General features: G+C 38.9%; 2 protein-coding genes across 7 annotated transcripts; one reads left to right on the forward strand and one right to left on the reverse strand.

Annotated features, from left to right (window-relative positions):
• Nucleotides 1-1,052: 1,052 nt before the first annotated feature.
• Nucleotides 1,053-5,070, reverse strand: LOC124429485 (Y+L amino acid transporter 2). Of its 3 annotated transcripts, none has more exons than XM_046974827.1 (11): nucleotides 4,943-5,070; nucleotides 4,356-4,544; nucleotides 4,047-4,269; nucleotides 3,845-3,960; nucleotides 3,570-3,695; nucleotides 3,343-3,487; nucleotides 3,139-3,262; nucleotides 2,850-3,050; nucleotides 2,589-2,738; nucleotides 2,336-2,513; nucleotides 1,053-2,247 (listed from the first exon to the last, which is right to left on the reverse strand). In XM_046974827.1, the coding sequence occupies exons 2-11, from the start codon at nucleotides 4,522-4,524 to the stop codon at nucleotides 2,180-2,182; spliced, it is 1,500 nt and encodes a 499-aa protein (XP_046830783.1). In that variant the 5' UTR covers nucleotides 4,525-4,544; nucleotides 4,943-5,070; the 3' UTR covers nucleotides 1,053-2,179. The 3 variants fall into 3 exon arrangements, with proteins under 3 accessions (XP_046830783.1, XP_046830784.1, XP_046830782.1); XM_046974828.1 differs by having other exon boundaries at nucleotides 5,003-5,064; XM_046974826.1 differs by lacking the exon at nucleotides 4,943-5,070 and adding an exon at nucleotides 4,780-4,935.
• A 413-nt stretch (nucleotides 5,071-5,483) lies between these two features.
• Nucleotides 5,484-19,904, forward strand: LOC124429435 (SNF-related serine/threonine-protein kinase). 4 transcript variants are annotated; one of them, XM_046974724.1, is made up of 8 exons: nucleotides 5,484-6,731; nucleotides 11,870-12,071; nucleotides 12,456-12,608; nucleotides 12,827-13,073; nucleotides 13,161-13,512; nucleotides 13,614-13,742; nucleotides 13,921-14,026; nucleotides 14,145-19,904. In XM_046974724.1, the coding sequence occupies exons 2-8, from the start codon at nucleotides 11,877-11,879 to the stop codon at nucleotides 16,311-16,313; spliced, it is 3,351 nt and encodes a 1,116-aa protein (XP_046830680.1). In that variant the 5' UTR covers nucleotides 5,484-6,731; nucleotides 11,870-11,876; the 3' UTR covers nucleotides 16,314-19,904. The 4 variants fall into 4 exon arrangements, with proteins under 4 accessions (XP_046830680.1, XP_046830682.1, XP_046830679.1 ...); XM_046974726.1 differs by having other exon boundaries at nucleotides 5,484-6,727; nucleotides 13,924-14,026; XM_046974723.1 differs by having other exon boundaries at nucleotides 5,485-6,727.
• Nucleotides 19,905-20,049: the final 145 nt, after the last annotated feature.

The raw sequence follows: 20,049 nt of genomic DNA on the forward strand, positions 1-20,049 counted from the left end.
ATAAAAAGTTTGAACATTAAAACCTGAGTTACCCCGCATGTACCTTAGTACTTTAAATATAAACATATTTTACAAATTTTCTGTAAAAAGTTATCCATGCGATTAAACAAACGCAAATCATTGTAATTAGATTGGGTATTTCCCAAGTAAGAGATAAATTACGTAATTGATGCATTCAATTCAAAATATATAGAAAAAAAAAAAAAATATAAATTAAATACAATCGTGCATATATATGATGTTATGAATTTGATAATGAACGTAACAAAAAAATAATATATTGCTTATGATTCTCATACAAGATGGGAAAAAGATCAAAATCTCATTCGAAGAAATATGATAAGTAAGGACGAGTGAAATCATTGATTCCATTTACGCATTAACGATAAGCGAAAAAGAAAAAACTTATTTTGTTACTTGTTCTTTCCTCAAAAATATCCGAAATCCCGTTGATATTGATAATGAATTCGAAGAAAGTTATAAGAAGGGTCTACTATCGGTTTCTACGTAATATGAAGAATTACGTCACAAAGATAATTCGTCATCCTTTAAGAACGAACTTAAATCAAATCAACAGGAATATTCCGAGAAGATAACTAAAAGAAAAAAAAATTGTATGAAGTAACAATATCTTTTCTTCTTCTCTCTTCTCAATAATGCGATCCAATTCTCTATAAAGTTTAGTTAAACTATTGCTTCCATATTGATTAAGTTTATGCGTAACTCTTGTCATGCTCTATTAAAGTATTTCTTTCGTAAACAAAGATATATTACAATTTTTTCGTAGAATCGTGCAACCTCTCCGATTACGTCCGTGCGCTTGTATCCATATGGGATGGTTAAGTTTCATAGAAATTTAACTTGCAATTTAATCGATAATTATATTTTTTACTTTAAAGGCACAACCGCGGAAAGTTCCTTATGCTCTCGACCGAAGGACCCTGCAGTTCCTTTTTCTCCCCTTACATTACAAATTTAATCGACTAATGTATTAGAAAGGAATATTTCTTTTTATTAATTAACCGTACTCAATTGTATACAATTGATATATATATATATATATATACATGTGTGTCTGCTGTGTGTGTGTGTGTGTGTGTGTGTGTATGTGTACATATACACTTGTATGTATATGTATATATTACAATAAAATTATAATAAAATATTAATTCATAATCTCAACTTACACAAGTCCCTTTGGATTGAAAATTATTTTGGTACGATTATAAAATACTTTATTATTCTTATCACAGTGAAGATAACCACATCTTAAATAGTATAAAAAGCTGTCAAATTTTTAATCCTCAACGAGCAATAAATTAAATAGTAGATACAATAATAATTAAACGTATGTATTTAATGAACATTCTTATACCTTTGCGATGTAATTATTAAATCTGTGAACTATAAAAGCGGTCGTATTTTATCTTATTACGTACAATCTACGTAAGTACAATCATAAATATTGTTAGTAGAATTTAATAAAATCCTTTTTATGTTAATAACTATGGTATACGTAAAAGCAATACTATACTCGTTTAAAGGATAGAAAATATAACACATTAATAATACGTAATGTTTATACATACGTACGGAATAATATATTACAGAAATATATGTATATCCATTGTACAAAATTTTTTTTTATTTAAACATCTATTGAATAATCATGTTGAGAAAGTATAATGTTTATAGAAAACAGAAATTCAGTCTCAAAAGTAATTGTTTCTTTTCGTTATATGCTGCATCAAAAGATCATTATTATTCGAGACAAATCAAGTTAAATATTAATGACACACAAGCGATATCATTTAAAAATACATATAAAAGCATATAAAAAAAATAAGAAAAATAAGAAAAAAAGAAAGAAAAAAAAAAAAAAAAAAAAAGAATGAAAGAAAGAAAAAAAATTGAAATTCAGATCTACTCATCAATATTATGAAATAAGCGTACAGCTTGACCTTTCGCAAATTTTTTATTGCAATCGTAAACTATTAAGAAAAAACTGTACGATGTCTCTTTTTGTTCATCATCACTTATTCGCTTTAATGTTTGAGATCTAATACGACCGACTGAAGGTGAAAAGAAAAGAAGGAAAAAAAGCTGCCAAAAATCAAGGACCATTTTTATATACCTTGAGTATCTTCTTCTTTCATTTACCAAAGTGAACACGACTTCCTTATTCCATATCTTCTGCCTCCTCTCTCGCCGATAGAAATAATTTTTGTATGATATGCGTGGCTTTGACTGTTTTAAAATTAAAATACAAATAAATTTTATAATAGAAAAATCTTCAAATTACGGGCCATATTATTATAGATAATATCGTACGTACCATTAATTTTTTGAAACCAAATTGGTTTATTTTGCCATGTAACGCCCATGAAGTAAGCAGGAATACCGGAGGATGTTATTAAAATACCCATACCAACTTCGTAAGGTCTTTCGTAACAGGGCACCAATACCAGAAATGCACATAATGCTACAAACGTTATAGGAATCCATAAAGGAACCTATGAAATGAATAATGCTATAAGAATGGAACAAAGTGCATAAATCGATATTATAAAATGACTTAATGAATATACCTTTATCGGCCTGATCATATTAGGTTTTTTATATCGGAGCCATAAAATACCAGCTACTGATAACATAATGAAGAAAGATTCCACTATGCTACAATATGTTATCAATACAAATATGTCACTCGTACATAACATTATTAATGACAATATACACTGAAAAAGAAGAATCGAATATACTTACGATTCTAATAGATAATCACAGGCGCGCGCGCGCGCGCACACACACGCACACACACATGCGTACATTATGTAGAAAATACAAACCAGGAATACTAAAGCAGGTGTAGGAGTAAATCTTGATACATTGATATGACTAAGCATAGATGGAAAATGTCCATTTCTGGCACCAACAAAACACATTCTGGAAGAAGTCATAATGTGAACGCTTAATCCTCCAAATGCGGAAATAGCAACCATAACAGGTATAACCCATGCCATAACTCCAAGAAGTTGATCTCCAAGCGTCTAAACGCAAAAGTAGTACAAGTAGTTTTTAGAGACGCACGAGGAGCAAATAAATATGTTTTATAAAAAAAAAAAAAATTATACTAACTACTGCAATCGCATCCGAAGCAATCATCGCGGTCGGCGTCAAAACTGACAAATAGGCAACATTGGCTAGTACGTAGATTAATGTGACTAAAGGCAGTGATATGTAAATTGCGCGTGGTAAATTTCTGAAATAAAAATTTATTATACAAGAATATGAACTTGATATGAATTTAAAATTATCAATAACAAAGTGTTAAAAACTCACACATAAGGATTTTTCAATTCTTCAGTCATAAAGTTTAAATAGTTCCATCCAGAGTATGAAAATATTCCAGAATAAAAGGCCACTGCAATTTTTCCAGGATCTGTATTTGTATTTTCAAAAGCATTCTCAAAGTTTTCTGTATGTCCTGTTAAACAATACGAATAAAGGGACATGTAAAAGTGTTTAATGTCGCTCAATCAATGTTAATGTAACAATTCTAAACTCACCCATACACAGCCACGATATTCCAGCTATAATAATAATCACTAAAGCGGCAATTTTGGCAAACATAAATATATTCTGCATCTTTGTTGTTTCTTTTACATCATAACAATTGACGAATGTCAAGAAACCTATAAAAAATTTCAAAGATATTATTATTAATTCTAGTATGAAGGTATATATATATATATATATATATATATATATATATATATATATATATATATATATATACACAGATTTTTATTGAACGAATGGAAGTGTATGGAGTAATGCTCACATATAGTTACAGCTGCAATTAATCTTATACCATTGTCCGGCGTAGAACAATTTGGAAAGAATGGTTGTAGAACATATTGCGCGAAGGTTAATGCCATTATAGCGTTGGTTGTAGGCCTGCAGTAAAAATAATTGGATCGGCTTGGACTTTTCACACGAGTGACCTTAAAATATTTATTACTTGATAAAAACTTATTACTCACACAAAAATTAGATTGGCAGCCCATAGATACAAAAATGATGGCAAAGCACCAAAGGCTTCATGAATGTAAGCATAATCTCCGCCGCTGCGCGGTATACTTGTGCCTAATTCGGCATAACACAATGCTCCTATCATAGACAATAGTCCACATAATACCCATATAATCAAGGAAACTCCTACGCTTCCGACCTCTTGTATTACACCTTTCGGGGATACAAATATGCCTATGGAAAGTTTTGAAACGTTTATATAGACAAATTCAATTTCCTTATTATCCTTTACAATTTTCAATAATAGAGAAGTATATTACCCGAGCCAAATATGATTCCTAAAATAATGGCAACACCTTCCAATAGTCCCAATTCTTTTCTCAGTCTTATTTTTTCAACATTATTATATTCCTCTTTGGCATCTGTATCGTCTACAGAATTAATCAACTGCATCTCTCTTGGTGAATTGTCAAATATACCAGTTGTCATTTTATTTCACGTATCAATGGCTGTTGAAGTGATTACAATTAAAATATTATTAAAAGTGTTAATAGTTAAATCTACTGTCGTGTAGAGGGAAGAAAAGGAAAAAATTGATCCTTTTTTACGATTATTAGGTATATTAATGGAAAAAGTTACTTCGGATGTGTAAAAAAAAAAAAAAAAAAAGAAAAAACAAACAAAAAAGGAAAAAAATCCGCACTAACAAGTGTAATAAATACAATAGAATTCTACTCGCGCTACCATTAAAGCATCCAAACATAGGACAAAACATAGAGCTTGATAATAACTAATACATCAGACACTTAGGAATATTCGCGAATATTGCTTTCTCAAACGAGTGGAAAACTACTACAACGGAATTAAACAGTTTATAACGTAGTCTTATTTAATGCATTCTTAATACCCGTTAAATATCTCTTTCTATCTTCTACAAACTATTTATAGATCTGTTAGTTAATAATACATTTTAGGTTAAAATCCTACTACGTGCACGTGCACCAAAAGGATACACAGCGTGAGCGCCAGTATGACGCAATATGTCTTGACCCTCCCCCCTCCCGCCCCTTCACTTGCTTCGATAAGATCAAAGACTTATCGATAATATGTATCGATAATTATTGTTTCGTTAAAGCGCAACTGTTATTGGTCGAAACGTTGCATCGATTATATAAACATTCTGAACGGTCCAATGAGTTTTCGCATATATCGTCGAATGATTTAAATTAACCAATCACGACGAAGTAGAAAATAAAAAAAATATCGAGGAAATTTTCAAAATACTATCGACTATAGAAATCTCTCGTTCCCGCTTTCGAAATAAATCGTATCGTTGAAAAAGTTTTTGTCGTTTTTAAAGCAGGCAACTTAAAGAAAGGAAATAATGGATTCTCGATGCGCCACCTGTATCTTGAAGGGGAAACTTTCGTATACGCAACTCTCCTCCGGCTTCTTTCTTATTTCGTCGTTCTAGGAGGAAGCTCTAAGTTAACTTTTCAACGCGTAAATAGTTCGCGGCGAGGCGAGCTCGCTGCGCGAGTCTGTTTCGCGTCTGAAGACTTTTGATTGCGCATTTCCCTCGAATTTCCAACAGATATCGTACTCTCGGACGAACTATCTCCGATACAAAACGACAGTCGTCTCTATCGTTCTCGCGAATCTTTTGGCACGACGAATAAGCTCTGCCAGGCGAATAGAAATCTCAATAAATATCTCCATCGTCGAAGTGTGTTTTGTGTGCGTGCGTTTCAATTTTTCGCGTGTATGCGTGCATATTTGTCTCTCTCGCGTGCACGAGACCGGAAGAGTCGGCCCAGAATCGGCCGAAAGAGAGAGACGGAACAACGCGCGTGTATGTGTGTTCGGCGGCGGAGAGCGTGTCTCGTCTCCTGGTATATGCGCGCGCGCGCGCGCGCGTTTCTGCTTGCTACGATTGGAAGTAAAAGAGAAAGAGAGGGATAGGCGATGCGAGAAGGAGCGCTGACAAAGTTGGAGGAGAGAAAAAGAAAGATATAGAAAACGTTAAAAAGGTAGCTGGGTTGTAGCACGCGCGCGCGCACGACGGAGAGAGAAGTGTGTCGCGACGTCCTAAGGAGTAGAAGAGCTTTCTTTTTCCTCCTTTGTAAGAGGATCGAAGTAAAGAAGACGAAGACGAAGGAGGAAAGAGATAGAGAGAAAGCACGACTGGGTGGGGGTGTCGAAGCCGTAGAGGCGTGTGAGAGGGAGAGAGAGAGAGAGAGAGAGAGAATACCGAGCGGAAGAGTAGTGGAAGGATGCAAACGGTGCTGTGTAAACACGCGTCCTGGGTTGCGTCTGGGTTGCAGTTGGACGTACGAGAATCGTGAGTTCGATCCGTTTCTCTCTTAGGTTGTGCCGAGGCACACACCACGGAAGAAGGGAAAACGGTGAAAAGGAAAAGCGAAAAGTAACGGTGAAACGGGATAATAAAGGAGGAAGAAGAAAGAGGAGGAGGAGGAAGAGGGAGTGGGAGAGGGAGAAGTCGGCCGAGCAACGGCGTCAGGTGACGCGCATTGCTCCATACAGCGAGTAAGCGCGCCTATATATGAATTCGTTTTAACAAATGACGGTGTATCGTGGCGAACGACTTTGCTGTTGTTGTTGTTGCTGCTGCTGCTGCTGTCGCTGGCTGGATCATTGGTCGTCGTCTACTTAGCTGAGATCGTAAAAGCCTGTACGTACGTATGATAATCGTTTAAGCGTGTGCGCGTAAGCGCGTGTCTGCCTTTGCTTGCATCCGTGTATATATAGATCTCAACCCTTTCATCTCGTTCCTCCCTTTTCTAAGGTTTAATAGACTCTTCTGTAAACATGGCTCCTGAAGCTGCCTTGGACCCGGTAAGAAAGACTTGTCCTCTCTTGTCCTTTCACCGAATTTTATTCTTTCTTTTGCTTTGATGATACTTTTAGACCCTTCTGACTTTTCCTAAGATTCGATAGGAGAGGAGAGGAAGATATCAATAGAGATGTTTTTCGCATGCGTTCACATGCACCGGCCGATTGTTTCGTTCTCTCTCCCTCTCCCTCTCTCTCTCTCTCTCTCTCTCTCTCTCTCTTTCCTTCTCCTTCTGTCCATTTTCTACGATATGCCATCTTTACACGAGTACGCGTGCACGAGGGTGACGCTTCGATTCACATTTGGAATAATATTTCTCCTTGCGAGTATGCGAACTCATCGACCGAAGGAAGAAAGAGAAAAGAAAGAGAAACCCTCTTTTTCTTTGTAGTTAACTCCAGAATATCGTTACCGCCATGTTTACTCCTGACAGGAGACTAACAGTCATTTAACCTTTTCGCGCCGAATATATCTTGGTAAGTCGTATTCTTGAAAAATGCTCTTTATGATCTCTTTTTCTCTCTTTCTTTCACTCACTCTCTCTTTCTCTTATTCCTTTCTCTTGTCCGACGAGAAACATCGGTTGATACCTTTCTTTCGAGACGTATCGTATCAATAAACGTTCTCCACTTTTATAGACGCTCCTTTGACTTCCTGAAAAGCATGGAAAGACGAGTCTACGTCGTCGCGAATCAATGCGAACGATTTCGATGACGAAGAAGATTGGTAGATACAAAGATGGAAGCTTCAGCATTCTTAGAAAGAAATTTTTCTCAGCTTTTCTGGCAAAGGCCAAGTAAAGAAGAGATAGATAGATGGATAGATAGATAGATAGAGAGAGAGAGAGAGAGAGAGAGAGAGAGAGAGAGAGAGAGAGAGAGGCAGAGAGAGAGAGTGAGAGAGAGAAAAAGGAACATTTGATCTTTCTCCGAGAAGACGCTAACGCCTCGTTACGTCATCGTCTATCGACGAACCGAGGAAAAAGAAAAATGGTATGTAGAATAAGAGAGAGAAGAATAACAGAGAATCTTTGATTTCATGGACCACTTTCGTTGATCGCGTCTTATTATTCATTAGTTCCGTGGCGCACGTACAGAGAAAACGCAAACGCACGTGCATGTATTCCCGTCACGAATGGTCACCTTTGACATTGAGAAAAAATTGCTCTAATCGTTTCTAATCGTTAGTGCGGCTTTAAGCCAGCTTAAACGGAACATCTTTAACTCTTCCATTCTTTTAATGCTTTATTGTGCGCCCTCTCTCTCTCTCTCTCTCTCTCTCTCTCTCTCTCTCTCTTGTTACTTTTTGGTTTTCCAAAAAAATAACATTGATTTAGGAAAACGTTCACTCGAAATAATTAGAGTATTAGCCTGTAACGTTATACTCGTGCATTGTACTAAGGCCGGTTTCTCTTCCCATGTCCGTTCTTGTACAAGGTGTCCCGTTAAAATAGCCACACCCGTTAATCCATTCTACAGAAGAGGGAAATCGAAAATAATGTTTCGAAGGAGAGGAAAAAGGATCTCGCGAGAACTTGTACGTACGTGTACGCGAGTCTAACATATTACATAACTTTTCTCTCAGGGCAGTGCACAAAGTAAGAGCAATAGGATTTTACTATCTTATTACTGTCAACGAGGCTACGCACATCCTCCGTCTAAGTAAAAAATTTTCAAAGCCTTCCTACGTTTACCTGCGATATTTTCTTTTTTTTTTTTTTCCATCTCGAACTCACCTTCGAGAGAAAAAAGAAAAGGAGAAACATGGTAAACGATATACCTCAAGCTCGTATATCTTTCGCGCCTGAAAGAAACGAGAAATCTTTGTAACGGTACGCATCCACTATCTATTAAATGCTTACTGTGACATTATTTTCAAACACGGCACACCTTACTTTGTATCTTGTAATTATTTTGAATCTCAAACGAATTGGCATTTTCGTTCGAAATTTCGTTTATCCTAGGATAATCAACTGACGACAATTATAAACGAAGAGAAATAATAGAATTCTTAAAGAATGTAATGATATGATAAATGGTCGAATGTTATGCGAATAACTCGAGGATATAATTATATATCCGGTTGATAATTCATGCGATAATTTCACTTTTGTCGATGTTAATGTCACATAGGTTGCGAAATGAATTTGAATGATCATCGATGATCATGCATACTCTATCGCTTTATATAATTTACTATCATATTACGTTATTTATCTTTGGACTTTCTTATTTATTCCGTCTCTTCTGATCTTTTCGTTATTAATTTTCTCTCTCTCTCTCTCTCTCTCTCTCTCTCGTTAATCACGAAGGAGGATAAAATAGTCTCCTCCGGAAGTTGTAGCAAATCGAGCAATCAACGTCGCCAATCCTGTTAATAGCAAGAGCTGCAAATTAATTTAACCCATGGACGAGAAGGAAATTTAGCTTCTTCTTCCGTTTTCCCAAGGATATCCGATCAAATCTTATCGTAGAACTCCATCCGGGAGGAGAGACGAGAAAGAAACGTTCACTATCGTCCAAATGAATATTTCTATGAAGCATCTTGATAGGATTCGCTTATATCGATAATCGAATTTGTTCGTTGTTTCGAAAGGATCGTGTCCGTGCTTATAGAATAGCATAGATGCGCATATATTTATGATGTGCCTCCTAATCGAATTAATTTGCGTAATCCTACGTGATCCTATCGTCGTTGTCGTCATGACAGGATTAAACATATCTGTGTACCAAGTATGTGGATATACACATATCCGCAGATCCAATTTAACTTCTTTATCATTATCCGTTCGCATTAGAACTCTGTTAAATATCGACCTCATCGTAAAGTAATATGAATAAAAGAAAAGAAAAGAAGGAAAATAAAGCAATGAAAAGGATCGTGCAGGTTTACGCGAAGATTAGTAGTTTCGTTTCGTTTCACGAATTCTTTTAATGTCGCATCGACGACGCTGATAGTAAAGTGACTTTTTTCGCGTTATATTATTCGCGCTTGTTGCACGCGGTACATCTGTATGTACTGATGGCAATATTTCCCGTTGTAGTATATACGTATATGTATATTCGATGTAAATATCAATGGCCGAGGCAAATGTTATCGACGAAGTGTCAAGCTTCTCCGATCGACCTTCTATCTAGATACTCGAAAACGATCGAGATTCACCACGACAGCTTTTCCACCGGCTTGTCCGGCTTAAAATCCCCTTGATATCACAATCTTTTCTTTTTTTCTTTTTTTATTATTATTTCTGTTATTTTTTTGTTTTCGGCGCGTGACGCTTCGTCGCACACACGCGCAAAAAGAGATATCCGCGAAAGAGCTTACTCGACTCGACCGAGAAATTTCCATTCCACTCTCCCAGTTTCCTAATGCTTTTGCCACGTCTAGATAGCTATACATTCTCAAGAACGAAGTTATCGTAAGGGCACTAGTGGGTAGTAGCATTCATCCAACTTTGTTACTCGACCTCGAGAGACGAGATGCGCCCTCAGCCTTTACTCGATGATGCACCCTCTCGCTTTTATTAGACTCGGTTCTTTTGTCGTCCGCGTCCTCGAAAGCAGCACGAAATTCTCCTCTGGCACATACATACTACGTGTGTATGCTGAATATTAAGCCTTTATATATGGCATATATTATTCTCTCTCGCTCGCTCGGCATCGTTCCGATGCCGGTCCAGCTCGGTCGCATCGTCCAAGATGAAGAGCTTCGAATTTGCCTGCCGGTGGTCTTTTGTTGGCACCAACTATTTAACGTCTCTACATTTATTTAACGCTCGATTGGCGATCCTTCGAAATATCGCGAATTGAACGAAGCTTTTCTATGTAATACTCGACAGCGATCGTGATCTATGGGCCGTGGACTTAAAATTGGGTCGTCCGCGTTATTTCGAACGGATCGCCAAGGATGTCTGCAAAATTCGACTATCGTATCTTTCTTCGCGCATTGCACGTGATCGTGACGATATTTCGCTTGAATGAACGACGATAAACGTAATACGTGTATCGCGCATTCGTTATTACGAATTTGTAATCGTGTATAGTTGAAAGTTTCGATTCTACGTAATCGATCATCGTAGTGTGTATCGTGACACGAGAGCCCTATATAACGTTTGATATCGGGAGCTGGTTGATCGGCCAACGACGTTCTAAGAGGTTCGAAGGTAAACTCCCCTTTCGCCCCTTAGTCTCCCACGTTCTCTCTCTCTCTCTCTCTGTCGGTCTAGAAAAAAGAAATTGCACGTTATGCGCATTGGGCGCATTAAACGCGACCCCTTTACTCCGACATACGTTCGCGTTTGACGTAAGCAAGCCACTTCGAGTATCGTGCGAACCGGAATTGACTTTAAGACGATTGGGAATCTCGCCGTTTCCATTTTATTAATCTTTTTCAGAGCACATTTTTAAAAGCTTTCGAAAGGAATTTCTACATTCCTTCGATCAAATATCGTGCCCAATGTCTGAAAGTGTTAAATGGCTCCGAATACAAATCTGTCCTTTCGAAATTCTTTGCGGCACCGAGATCGTAAATACGACTTGGTTATTCGCCATTGACCCTCGGTCGGCTGGTAAAGCCTAATTAATTATTGCCTTGGTGAGTTAAAAATAATCCCCGTGACCCCTCCATCGATAGAGGCGAACTCGAGGACGCCGTTAGACATTTCCTCTTGAAATGATCGATTTTACCTATCTCGATGACTACTTTTTTCCTTTTTAACTTTTCTTTCTCTTTTATCGAACGAACGCGGACAGCCTGCCGCGCGCGTTCCATTTCGGTCTATAGGACAACAAAATTTGGATTGTTCTCAGCCGATCGGCTTTACCGTTCGTTCGAAAGGCTATTAAAACTTATTTTAATTTGTAATATAAAGCGTTACAGCAAAATTTATCGCTCGTTGTCTTTTATTTATTTATTTTTGTTGTTGTTGTTGTCTAAAAATGACGAATAAATTGTTATTATTTCTTAATTGTCTCTTTGCAGCGGCGAGATGCATCGTAGGGTGGGATACAGCAACTACGATGGCAAGATCGCGGGCCTTTACGACCTGGAAGAGACTCTTGGTCGTGGACACTTTGCTGTGGTTAAGCTCGCTCGACATGTCTTTACCGGGGAGAAGGTTGCAGTGAAGGTCATAGACAAGAGCAAACTCGACGAGATATCTAGGGCGCATCTTTTCCAAGAGGTGAGGAAAAAATGCCTCCGATTGATGCTTTTTCTCCCTGTCTTCCTTTCAACTTTTTTTTCTTCTTTTTTTTTTTTTTTTTTTTTTTTTTACTTTGTGTAAGCGCGAAATGTAGGAATGAAAAACATTTCAATGAGTAGACTAGACGGAAAGAAATCGAGATTGAATTAACGAGTGTATCCTGTCGACGAAGATTTACGATCTCCGTCAAGTTATGGATCTAGTTAAGATCAACGAGATAATCGTGTGGAAAGAGATAAGAGGTCGATGACCCCTCTCCCTCCCTTTCTCTCTCTCTCTCTCTCTCTCTCTCTCTCTCTCTCTCTCTCTCTCTCTCTCTGGGTCTTTCTCTGCGGTTTCCAACAGTGTCGGTCGATTTAATAGGTGCGATGCATGAAACTGGTGCAACACCCGAACGTGGTGAGACTGTACGAGGTGATAGATACGCAGACGAAGCTGTACCTGATCTTGGAGCTGGGCGATGGCGGTGACCTTTACGACTACATCATGCGCCACGACAGCGGACTCAGCGAAGAGGTACGAATTATACAATACTTTCTTGCGATCTTCTTAAATTAGTATCTCGAGGATGTAGTTGCAAAGCTGCCAAGCTTGTGTGCATTTCTATACTCACAAGAGAGACAGCTGTTTCCTCATGATTCACCTTTCGATTAAACGCGAAAGTTTCGACAGTTTAAACAAAGTTTCCCTTTTGTTGATAAGTTCTATCGATGAAAAGCTCTTTCGTTCAACAGGTGGCCAGGACGTATTTTCGACAGATAGTCCGTGCTATATCCTATTGTCATCGGTTGCACGTCGTTCACAGGGATCTCAAGCCGGAGAACGTTGTCTTCTTTGAGAAACTTGGTACTGTCAAACTCACAGACTTTGGTTTTAGCAATAGATTTTGTCCTGGTCAAAAGCTCGAAACTTCCTGCGGTTCTTTGGCTTACTCGGCACCCGAAATACTTCTCGGCGACAGCTACGATGCTCCTGCAGTTGGTACGTTGTCTTTTTGTTTTTTTCTTTTTTCTTTTTTTCCCCCCGTTCGTTCTTCAATCATTTCTCAAAATTTGAACGATCGTTTAGATGTCTGGTCGCTCGGAGTGATACTTTACATGCTGGTCTGTGGACAAGCACCGTTTCAAGAGGCAAACGACAGTGAGACATTGACCATGATCATGGATTGCAAGTATTCCATTCCAGCACACGTCTCCGAAGATTGTAAACGTTTGATCGCTAGAATGTTAGTTAGAGAGCCCGAAGGAAGAGCCTCTCTCGAAGAGATAGCCTCTGATACTTGGTTAGCTATAGGATTGGACACGGATTCCGTGGAAGCGTTACCTCTAGTTTCTCGTCAACAAGTATCCGACGATCATCATAATCTTATTATTACTAAAATGGTTAACGGTAACATTGCCACCAAGGAAGAAATATTAGAGTGAGTATAAATCGCAAGGATCCGAATCGTATCCTACTCGCGTTGATCGTTACCATGAATTCCTCGAATAATCGTTCCTCTCTTTCTCTCCTTTCTTAAAGAGCATTAGACAAGAACGAGTATAATCACATAACGGCGACGTATTTCCTGCTGGCCGAGAGAAAATTGCGAGCTCATAGACAGGAACAGGTGCAGAAGGCGCGCCCCGAGATACTTGATGTTTCTCCCAGGTATGTATTATATCATCGTATCATATATATAGGTGTGTGTGTGTGTGTGCGCGCGCGCGTGTGTGTGTGTGTGTGTGTGTGCGTGTGTGTCTATATATATAGGTATATACATGTGGATAGATAAAGATCGAGCGACAATTAATATCAAACAGCCTCATTTTCCTCGATTCAATTTCAGCAGACAAGAGGAGGCAACGACGAATCTTCACGCTAATCAAAATTTACTTGGTACGGTGAATCAATCGTTGCTGAGTGTTCCACGCACGCCTGGTGACGTACCTCAGGTACGTATCGCATGACTGCCATCTTGCCAAACATCGTGATTAACGTTCGAACGTACAAGTGACCTCCTTAGCTTAGCTTTCCTGCCGTAGGAAAAAAAGATTCCTATTCTCGTTGCAGAACGTACGTACGAGAAAGTGCAGCATCGTGCAAGAGGAGGAAGACGAGGACGACGTTTCCTCGTGTTCCGGAAGAGAAGAACGTGGTAGCAACTCGACCTTGAACTCGTTCAATCGTCGTGGCTCTCGTTCGGAGGGGAAGCTCTCTCATATCCTGCAGGAAAGGCTGGGACAACTCCCAGAGAAACATCCTGGGCACAAAGTAGTAGCGACAGCCAGGCTCACGACTCAACAAGATTCCTCGAGCAATGCCGCTGTGCCTGATCGAGAAGAATCAAAGTTAAAGTCGTTTACGAAGGACGCCAAATTTACCGACGCATCCTCGAATCGTCGTTCGAACGTAACCGTCGTTGTACAGCAGGACGACAATGTGGTATTCGAAAAAGTAATACCTGGTGCGACGAAAGTATCCTCGATCTTCGATGAAAGTTTAAAATCTAAATTTAGTACCTCGATCGTTCAGTCGCCAGGTTGGTCGAAAAAGCCAGGGAGCGTCGAGAGTAGACCGAAATCCGTAACAGAATGTACGAGACCTTTAGGGCCCGTTCCAGCGAATAAATGGAGAATGGGTGCACAGCATAGATCGACGGGACATAATTTGGAAGCGTCCGCGATGTCGCCAGCTGTCTCTAGACCGTCTGATTTAATTTCCACGACGACGACAACGATTCTAACGGAATCGTCGACGGTCTCGATTCCTCTTCGTTCGAGCACGCACGACGATCATCAATCCTCAATGCCAAAATATAAGACCATGCCGTCGCCTGGTAGTACAGGCTCTATGTCACCGCCGCAATTAACGTTGAACGAGATACTTGAGGACGGAGACGCGATGCAGGCTACGGTGGGTTCGAGCGAGTGCACCAACAACAACGCTTCTGCGGCCAAGTGTAGGGTAGTAAGACGGACGGGATACGAGCAGAGAAGGAGCAAGTTCCATAAAACTAGAACGGCTTCGTGTTCGAGCTCGGACGCGAGCGACGACGACAGCGAGAGTAGAAAGAAGAGAGCGCATAAGCTCGGCGCGACGACGGAGAAGCCACTGCCACCTAGGCGAGATAGTCACGACGATTCTAGCGATTCTCAGGATCCTGGAGGGAGCGGAGGTGGGGGCGGAGGAGGAGGAGGTAGCGGTATTGGAAATGGAGAACATACTACGAGCGAAGCGCCATCGAGTACAACCGATACTAATCGTAACGATGGTGGTGGCACTACGAACACGACAACGAGCAATACGACGGCCGGTGGAAGGCACAGATCAACGGAAAATCAAGTGGCCTTCGGGAGAAGACATCGGGCAGGTAGAAGAAGAGCAGGCGAGACACGTTTGAGAGAAAGCCAGTCGTTGAATCGAATAACGGAGGTGCAAGAAGCCGAGGGCCCATCGGCGGCCTGTCACAATCATTCTCACGTATCTCGCAACTCGACGATTTTAAACGTCCAAAACGTCTCCACCTCGTCCTCCTCGATATCCCAAAGTAGCACCGGATCTCACGGTATTAATCAACCGCTATCGCACGCTGCTACGACCGTACAAAAAGCTAAGGGCTTTGGCGCTAGACTTTTGCAGGGTTGGTCCCTCGGTAAATCTAGTTTGTCGCAAGCTGTGAGTAGGCAGCAAGCGGATAGCAATTCCACTGCTAGAGAAATCAACAAAATGGATCAACGAACAAAGTGTCAGACTGTCGAAAGTTGTAACGACGATAGAAGAAAGGATCTAAATGGTGGTTTGATCAATAATCAAACAGCTCCGAACGAAAAGGAAAATCGTGGGGCCTCGGTAAACAGGAACGACTGCAAAAGTAGAAAAATTCGTTTGCTCAGCCGTTACTTTGCGGTTCACAAGAAGCTCTGCGTACCTTTACCGGGTCTCTTCGGGAAGGGTCGACTCTACAAGGCTCGTTCTTGCGGTAACATCGCACGCGATCGTGTCAGTCCGCCCTCACCAAAGTCGGTGCTACTATGTGCCGCCTCGGACGACAAATGGCGAGAACGTCATCAGTGGTGCGACACGAAGCATCAGCATCGTGGCAGCGACGGTGATATCAATCAGAATCTTGGTCTTGCTCATCTCGTGCAGGAAAGAGTAGTTGGTAAAGGCTGTACCGGTATGCCAGCCGTATGTCATATTCATTTGGGCGACGCCTCCAAATGTTGCAGTCTTTGTTGATGAACGCTCGATCGAGACGAGCTAGAAATTCCCAGTGTGATTTTTTTTTATTCTTCCTGACGGTAGGATTTTAATCTCAGGAGGAACCAGTTTGTTCGTTCTATCGCCGCACCCCATCCACCCAAACATCCACCCAAACATACACACAAATGTGCGCGCGCGAATCGCGAGTCCTTTTTCTACAAGGACCCTTCGTCGTTGCTGATGAATGATTACGTTGCTTCGACATTTTTAAACACACTTTGTTCGAACGTTCCAGAAATTTCTCAAATGACGAAGAACGTAAGATATATACGCAAACACACATACACGCACGCACACACATACACACACACACAAGCATGTATATCTATATTTTTCCTCCCTCGTGGTGGTGACCCACGTAAAATAATGGCGGTTACGTTTACGAACCGCCAAACGTCTATATCCAATCGTTCCTGAATTATCTTGATACGCGAATATAGCTGAACGTTGCTGTTAGCGTTGAGAAGAGAAGGATATGAAAAAGAACAAAGAAAAAGAAAAGAAATAATGATTATCGAGCGTTTATCGCGCTCGATCCCTTCGTGGGAAGTGTATCTAGTCCGTGTGAACAAGCCTGTATTAAATATTGCAGAGTTTATTATTATTATTTTTATTATATATTAAATATTATATTATATTATTATAATAATAATAATTATTATTATTTGATATAGATGAACAACGTGGATATTAACTCGTATCGAGACGGCACGGTGTTCGAGAATAAATGAAAACAAATATTAAAGAAGAAGAAAAAGAAATATTCGTATAGCTTCGGTACGTTTTGAGTCTCGGCAATTCTCGAGGGTCTTCCTTCGTCTTTTCATTTTACACGTCTCACGTCCATTTTCCTATACCGTTATACGCCTTCCTTCTCTATTACATTCTCTCTCTTCTCCTTCTGTCGAGCTCGAATCGCAATTTAAATTTTCCCTTCCTCCTTTTTATCTTTTCCTCTGTTATTTCGAGAGAAGAGAACCGAATCGGAAAGATAATGTTTTCTTAACCAAAGCAGGACCTTGAATTATAAAGCTGTCGTATTCAAGGGCAGGAGGGAGGGGGGAGGGGTAAACAAAAAAAGAAAAACATAAAAATTATAGAAAAGTACGTGCGTTACAATTATTTCATTGGTGATGGCTATAACGACGCGCTCAAAATTGATTCTATGTTTGTTTTAATTTAAAAAAAAAAAGAAATACAAATAATAAAAATTCATAATTGTAGATATGCTTGCCGGCCAAGCACATTAGCGCAATAGTGTCTAGATTTTCTTTTTTTGTTTCCTTTTTCATTGATCTTTCTTTCTAAACGACATTCGTAGCCGTCGTTATCGTTATCGCGTTTTCGTGCTACGATCGGTTAAAAATTCCCAACGACGTGTTACGATTCGATCGGCCACAGCCACATAGAAAACAATGCATAGATGATTAAGCTGCGTTCACACCTAAAATGTTATATTAGATGTATCCCCGGCCCCCCTCTTGTGTCCTCTAGGCGCAATCGTAAATGTATTTGTTTAGAAAGAAAGAGAGAGCATGCGCGGTGCTTCGAGTACGTAATTTGTACATACATATATATATGTATATATATATATATGTATATATATATGTCGAAGGCGAGGCCGATTTAAAATTTTTTTATTAATTGACATTAATTTTTGCAAGGTGTCACCCGATACACACACACACACACACACACACACACACACACACAGAGAGAACACACAGACACACCCATCGAGAGACGAGCTTGAAAAAATTGTATAACCATTCGCTTGAATTATCGAATGCTGGCCATTCGATTCAAAGGATCGAAATACAGACTCTTTGCTTATTCCAAGGGATAATATTATATAGTATATATGCATATATATGCGCATAATCAATTTTACAATCCTTCTAAACATAATCACACATACACACGAACATTTATTACGTACAAGGAATAATTGTTTTCCTTTTTATATATTTATCACGGAATGATCTGCAGTGCTTATCTTTTAGATCGAAAATGTTTGCGTTTATTTCATTTTTATCGAGCGTGCGAATTTCTGGAATAGAGAAAGAGATTAGAATACAACAAAATTTGGATCTATTATCAAAAATGAACACACGAATCGTTTCTTATTTTGGCTCGAAGATCTCTCTAATTTTTCCTTGTATAATTTCGATTAATGTACACATATATACGTATACATATACACACATATACTTACCAACTATGTACGTCAAATATTAACTTGGAAATATGCGCAAAATTATTCAACTTCCTAACGACTAAGACTGATGCTTTACGAGTTACTTCGAATTGTTTATTAATTTACAACATGTACATTTGTAGTATGTCGTGCGACGACCATGGCTCGATTGACGAAATCAATAAAAAAGAAGAAATAGAGAGAAAGAGAGAAAGCGAACAAGAGTAGCGTCAAACGCTGAGTGCAATTTATCCATCAGAGGGCGAAGAGCGTTCTTCTTAGTCGTTAATTTAGAGTTCCTTGGCCAAGAAAAAGAACAAAAAATTCGGTCTCGCAGAATTTTCCGGCCGAAGAAATTGTGGCCACCTCAGATCGACCAAGCAATGTGACTGGATATTAAAATATCGTTTATATAACTAATGAATACGTAGAAAAGACGATCTTTGCGAATCTCAAGTTTTTTCTTTTTTCTTTTTTTTTTTTTTCTTTTCCCTTTTTCATTGCATCGAGAAAAAAAGATTCCTCCCAAGAGAATTACTTATTATTTTATTTTTCTTCATTTCCATACGTCTCTCGTCTCGCAGCTGTGAAAAATCGCGAAATATTCTTTGAATTTACGAATAAAAAGGAATAATGAAAAAAGAAAATACAAGATAGAAAAACGTGTATTTTTGGTGTTGTCAAAATCGTGACAATATTTTAATGTTGCATGCACGTTTGAAAAATTCAATGGAAACGATTTTCCAATGCTTTATTTCTTAAATTTTTATAATCCCTTCGACTTTTCAAAAGGAAACAAACAGCCTTTATCTCGTTCGTTCTCGAGCAGATATATTTTTTTCTAATTTTTATTTCCACCGCGGGAGGACAGAATTGTTTTCCTCGCGCAGTTTTAACTTTTCCGTATTTACACAGATATGCGTTTTTTCCTCCGAGTCCGAACGAAAAGCTTTTCACTTGTTTATTATTTTTCGAGAGATCGAAAATCATGTAAATCACGAACGTTCCTTTTTCCTATTTTTCTCTCTTTTTGTAACAGCAGATAGTATTAAATCGTTCGAGATTCAAAGACGAATAAGAGGTGTTAATTAATCTACGCCCACGCGAAATAAACCTTCACGGATTAATGTCGACCCGACTCTTACTGCCAGCTTTATCATTGTAAAACGGATCCACTTACATGCGTGTACCGCTAAAAGCTGTAAAACACAACCCGGTATTCTCGTAATTCATACATACATAAATGCAATAATTGTGTGCCCGAATCGAATGGAATAAAAGAAAATAAAAGAAAAGATACAAAAAAAAAAAGGGGAATAAATAAACCAACAAAATTGTTAGCTTTTATGCTAATATAATACGTTCAAGTACATATACGCGTGTCCTGTTATCTCTTCGTTCGTTCCTCCTTTATTCTTCTTTTCTGTTTTTTTTCTCTCTATCAATTCAATGTCTTCACTCTCCTACTATTAAAAAAAGTCTTTGGATATTCATATTAATCGAGGAAAGAAAACG

The sequence above is a fragment of the Vespa crabro genome, chromosome 15, assembly GCF_910589235.1.
Source record: "Vespa crabro chromosome 15, iyVesCrab1.2, whole genome shotgun sequence".
Lineage (NCBI taxonomy): Eukaryota > Metazoa > Arthropoda > Insecta > Hymenoptera > Vespidae > Vespa > Vespa crabro.